The sequence below is a fragment of the Lipotes vexillifer genome, unplaced genomic scaffold (genome assembly GCF_000442215.2).
Source record: "Lipotes vexillifer unplaced genomic scaffold, Lipotes_vexillifer_v1.1 scaffold333, whole genome shotgun sequence".
NCBI lineage: Eukaryota > Metazoa > Chordata > Mammalia > Artiodactyla > Lipotidae > Lipotes > Lipotes vexillifer.
Window position 1 is genome coordinate 243776 of NW_006790633.1, and position 6266 is coordinate 250041.

The following is a 6266-nucleotide window of genomic DNA, read 5'->3' on the forward strand; positions in this document are numbered from 1 at the left end:
GTGAGCCATCAGATGGCTTTTATTTCTCTTTACCTTGTAGAATCCTCAGAGTTCCCAGATCTCCTAATCTTGATTGCATAGCATGACAGGTATTAACATGGTATGTTTTTCCTTTAGGCACTAAAGAACCCCAAATTTGCCCCCTTAGAATGTGGTTGCAACTTATTTTCACAAAGATTTTCCTCTTTTAAATTGGGCTCTTCCCAGAGCTAGCTATCCAACCCAGTTTGCTATCAATAAAGAATTTCAGGAAGACTTTTAGTGCTTCTTGTTTAGAGAAGTCAACATTAGTCAACATATCCAAAACTAACAGTGAATCACTGATAATAAACTCTGCCTAAATGAAATGACCATCTCATTCAATGTCCACTCACCCACTCTGATCCAAAGCAAATCAAATTTTCCAGTGTCCTAATGATGTTACTTCAGTCAACAAAAATTTCTTGAGCTATTACTATGTACCAGGCACTGTGCAAGGAACCCAGAGAAACAGAGATGAAAAAAACATGATTTCATGACATGTACATCAATACACAGGAAAGTCAGAGTCATGCTAAGATACAAGTTGGTACACGAAGCAGTAGGGGACAAAAAAGGAGATGATAAATTCTACCTAAGAGAGTTGAGAAACTCCTCCCAGAGAAGGTGAAACCTGAGCTGAGTATTGAAAATGAGTAAGCATAAACCAGGGTGGAATTCCAGTTGGAGCACTAAAGAAAGCCCATACCCTGCCTACTTGTATCAAGCTTGAAAGTTTACAAAACACTTTCTCATACATTGCTTGACTTAATCCACCAATCATTCTATAAGGTAAGGATTAGCATAAGGGATGTCTGAGCTGTAAGGACTCTTAATTTTAGATGATGAAACTCAGAGCCAGAAAGAGTAAGTCATTTTTGAGAAGTCTAAGTGTTAATGAACAGCAGCCAGACCTGTAACTCAACACCAGGATAACTAAAGGCTTAACAGCAGTAATGTGCTGGAGCCAACTTGTACTGACTCAGGAGAGCCAACAGTTAAGTATTCAGAGATTTTCAAAGCCTGTTGTCACAACCTTTGGTAGCTTGAAATAGGGTACTGTGGGAGCATTTACACCACAGAAATTGGCATATTATATATCAAGCCTTTTTTTTTTTTTTTTTTGATGGCCAGTTTACCAGCATGCCATTGCTGATTGGCCAGTACTACTTTGCAGCAAACTGCTTTATATAAGACTGTAGTACTACACAGGGCTGGATTAAAAGCCTTATCCAATTACTTCTCTATGATTTAGAAGTTAATTGTTAGAAAGGGATAATCTGACTGAGTAGTTAGGCCATTTTTAAAAACAGTAATCCTTCCAAATGAATTTTTATAATGTCAATAATTATTTATGAAATTTCTTATTTATGTGTTCTGTCCTTGCAAATTAAGAAAAGAAAAAGAAAGACAGTCCCTACCTATGAGGAACATTCCACTGTTTTTGCAAATGTGAATACTGATCAGCTGGCTCATTCATTTTTAGGTCATCCTTATCACTTTCACAAATTCCATCTCTATTTTTGCACTCCTGCTAACAGGTTATCTTGTCAGCACTTATGTGAGGTCACAAAAATAACAGCCAGGAGCTCTGAGATGATTAATTATTTTAAAAAGCTATAGATATTCAAAGTAAAAGGGTATTTTATCCTATTCATCCAGTGCTCTAAGTTAGAAATCTTCAAACCTTGCATATTTGTAAAACTGCTTATTTTAATAACATCTACCTGGGCCCCTTCACATTTAATGTGGCATCCTTCTCTTCTTACCTTTCTAAAAGTATTGTCTACCTTGCTGACCTAGCTCACAAACAATTTTAACACAATTTTAAATAAACAGAACTCTCTGAAATGCAGATAAGTCAAACCAGGCCAATCTCCCAATTAAAGTATCTTGAAGGGAATGTGCAGTCATTTGGGGACCTGCACAATGTGCTACATTGTCAATTCACTTCTTCATTTTAAACAACCCCACTTCATACCAGCTTACTGTAGATCTCTTGAAAACTCCACAAGTAGCATACCTGAAATATCAGGCATTTTTCTTTAAAACATCTGGGATTCTCTTCAAGTGCTGGTAACTGAGGTTTATGTGCTGGTGTGTCTATGTGGGTAAAAGATATTTACAGATATTAAATTTGCTTTAAAAAAAAACATAATTTTTGTGCCTCTTGCTATAATCTTTGCAGGCTTATGGTGAAGACATTCTCTCTGAGCTTCTGTTAAGTATACTTGTATGATGCTACATATTCTATTATAGGTTTAAGTCTGCTCAACAACAACCACCAAAAAAACAGCTTCTCAGAAACATCAGATAATTATTCAGTGTCTTTTGCTGCAGTTATGTTGCTTTGTTTGCACATCATCTAAGCTACCAGAAATCTGTTTGTTTCTAGAATTTACTTGGGACACACAATTTGGGAAGAGTTTACTACGAACCCATTAAAGACCGGCATGGAAACATCCTCATAGTCACCATCAGAGAGGTGGAGATGCTCTATTCATTTTTTAACGGCAAATGGATGCAGATCTCAAAGCTGCAAAGCCAGAGGAAGTCTCTCTCAACACCTGAGGAGCCAACAGCCTTAGACATTTTACTGATAACCATCCAGGTATGTAGTCTTTTCAATTTTCCTAATAAAAATTCCAAACACACTTATTGAGGCTCTAGTGAAATGTATCAAGAGCCATTTACATACACAGTAATGGAATGAAGAGGTCCGGAGGCATGTCATTGTTTGTATTCCACACATAGGAAAGATTCAAAAGCATCAATCAGCTCGTCACTTCTACAAGCCCCTTCCAAGGCCCTAAAAACTTCACATTCATAATTTTGTATTCTTTTCCTTAAGAAAAGCACAAAAAATTGTATCAGCTTAAGGCCCGACCAAACTTGGATTTGCCCCTAGACACACAGCTAGAAAATGGCAGAGCTGAAAGTTGAACTCAGATCTTCTGATTGGAAGCAGGCTTCTTTCTGCTATATTAGATCACATTTGGAGGCAGGAGTTAGGATTTTAATGAGTGAGGGATGGGAGATGAAATAAAAGATGAGTCACCTGAGAACTAAATAGCCACCAAATTTCAAATATCAGGCAGCTGAGATCCAGTCTCTTAACCCGGATGGCAGAGCTAGGATACAAACCTATACCTTGTGCTCCTGAGTCTAGCACTCTCTCCACGCCACCACACTGCCTCACGTGTTCTTATGTAAACATGGGCTTCAAGCTGTTTCTTTTTCCTTCGTTTAAATCCAGTGATGGGGATGAGTTCTACAGAGCTCTCCAGTTAGGTGGCAAAGCGAGGAGAAACAACTACCTTGAGACCTACACAACCAATGGCATATATCGACAAGACAGCCAATCTGGAGTAATGGGGAAGAAAGGGCTCAATCTCAGACAAACAAGCCAAACCGAAGCCTTGGCCCGGTAACCCCTCAGATCACCCTAAACAGCTAAGTAACCAGCCTGCTGACGTACTTTCATTCTCCACTGAGGGGTGGCTAGTACAATAATCTCACCTTTCTATTACTTGCTCTGGCCCAGACCAGGATAAAGTCCAGTGTAGCAAAGGTAAGCTAATTGGTCAAAGCCAATACCTCTGGATTTGATTTCATGGAATTTGGGTTCATATGAAATTTATAGAGGGTGAGGGTGTGTGTGTGTGCGCGTGTGTGTAGGTGGGAGCAGGGAACACAGACACATTCGTGGTTCCCCTCTTCACCTTTTATAAGTAAGTGCTAAAAGAAACATTTAAAAAATCATAATAAATTGAGCTTTTACAGGGTGACTAATACACTAATCCCCCATAGGGATAAATTGGAGTCTGGGCTACCTTTGCTCCTAGAAACACAGCACAGGCCCCAGCATGATATAATACCTGGTTTCTCCTAGACTTATTACATTAAAAATGTGTTACAGGTGCAGAAAAATTCCAATCTGGCAAAAAGTTGTTAGAGAAGGAGACCAAAAATAGAGGCAAGATCAGGTTTCCACACAGATCCAAGTGGAAAATTTACCCCCGCTGACTGGCACATTCCTGCCTGATGTCATTCCCACCCACCCCCTACTCTCCTTTTTTCTCCTTCTACTTTTTCTCTCTCCCCGCCTTCCCATACAGGTCTTACACTGGAGAGGAAATGGGGGAATAAAACTATTAGGGCGGTATTCAGTTACTCCTAGACTGAACATTTAATTATGCCGGGAGGCAGCCCCACCAATTCAACACAGAGATAGGTCTTGGTGGTTGACCAAAGCAGGCTGGGTAATTCCCACGATTCCAGGCCACAAACCACTCTTTTTTCTCAGGGTCATAAGAGTGATGACCTCCAGGCCTTCTGATTGGAAGCCTCAGCTTCTTTCTGCTACCTCACACCACATTCCGAGGCACCACTTTGGACTCTGGCCGACTGGGTATGATTCCTGACTCCACCTTTTCTGGTTATGTGATTAGAACAAGTGCCTTCATTTCTTACCTCCTGTATTTCCTTCTCTGCAAAACAACCTACTTCACTGGGTTCTAATGAAGAGTAAATGAGTTAAATACATGAAGCATTAGAAGAGTAGCACAAAGTGAGTGCTCAATAAATGTTAGTTATTTTTATTATTTCTCTGCTCAGAAAAATCCAACCAAGGCTAGGCTCTCCCTCAGGGCACACCCAGTCCACCTCCTTCTCATCTGTACTCTCCCAGGAGACCCCAGGTACTGGCTCAGTCATTTCACTACTTCTTCTACCTTTTCGTAAGAACTAAGGAAAAATTGTATAAAGACTAAATGATCCACAATGGAGTTTTCAAAACAGATAAGGGCTTTAACAGAATCTGGGCCCATAACTAATGCACTAATCCTTTAGGGCCCCAGGGAACCTCCAGGGTCTAACCCGCTCAAATTCCTGACCCTCTCAAGTCCCAAACCTTCACAACAGGCCTCTCTCATATATCTGGAAGGGAGAGAGCAATCCTTCCCACACTTGCCTGGGAAGGAAAAGAGAGTTATTACAGACAAGTTAGAATCCCCCTGAGCAAACTAACTGGCAATGAGGGTACAGTTGACCCTTGAACAAACAACATGGGGGTTACGGGTGCTGACACCACCACCCGCCTGTAGTAAATCCACATATAACTTCTGACCCCCCAAAATTATAATGTGAGAAAGAAATTCATATTTGTTTAGAGGTATAACAATTCACGCATTGATAGTAAAGAAGCAGCAGTATGACGGCTTTATGGTAGCCTCGTGTAACTGACACAATTGCTTCACGGTAGCCTAGCCTACATACGCTTATGAATGGTCATAAAATTTTTACAGCATACACTATTACAGTCACATTCATAATACAGTATTGGAAACATTGTTACTTTTGTTAAAAAACCACTTACCTGTGATGACAGGCTGATAGGCAGTTTCTCCAATTACAAGAGACAGGCATACTGTATGGTAATGTAATTCTCTGAAAGAAAAGTTATAAAACACTAAGAAAACTAAAACATTATTAATTTTACATTAAATACTACTCACCCTTTGCCTATGTAAGGATAGGTTATCCGCTTCAATACAAGTCTAGCACAATACAAGTGTGCACAATGTTCCACACGTATATTTTTGTATATTTATTGAAATCCAGGTATAAGTGGACTCACACAGTACAAACCCATGTTGTTCAAGGGTCAACTGTGTTTCCAACAGAAAGGCCCCTCTCAGGTGCTGAGTTTCTCTGACCATACTCTTCAGGGGTCACTTCAATAACTGGAAACCTCCAGGTAAAGTTTTCTCTGAAGATTAATCTCTCACATTTGTACTACACTTTCAAGTTTATAACACTTTGTCCCATCTATATCATTTGATCCTCACGAAAACCCAGTGAGGTTGGGTGGGAAATTTCTGTCCAATTCATAAATGAAGCTATGGATTTCAGGGAAGTAACTCACCAAGGTCCTATCAGCCAAAAAAGCAGCCTGTGAGACTAAGACACAAGTCTTCTGACTCCCAGCCTGGTGCCCTTCCCATTCTGCCATGCTGCTTTACACACCTTCCCCGTCCTTTTCTCTAGATCCTTTTTAAAAGTGTGATCCTAGAGAAGCTGTGGTGAAGCTTGCCCTCCATCTCCCTCCCATCCCTGCTTTCCTTCCCTTGATCTCCTTAGGCATTTCTTGTCACCTACAAGGACCCAGCATCTTCTTCTTACACCTGAGGTGCCCAGGACCTACTATCTCTTCTGCCCTTTTCTGCTTTTTTTCCTGCACATTCCTG

At 40.3% G+C, this 6266-nt stretch overlaps 1 protein-coding gene across 1 annotated transcript in view; it reads left to right on the top strand.

Moving 5' to 3' along the window:
* The window catches only part of ANKFN1 (ankyrin repeat and fibronectin type III domain containing 1), a 131961-nt gene that overhangs the window by 115611 nt on the left and 10084 nt on the right, over positions 1-6266 (top strand). Inside the window, exon 13 of the mRNA XM_007463889.1 lies at positions 2414-2629. Within this exon, the coding sequence (XP_007463951.1) occupies positions 2414-2629 (216 nt within the window). The remainder of the gene's footprint in view (positions 1-2413; positions 2630-6266) is intronic.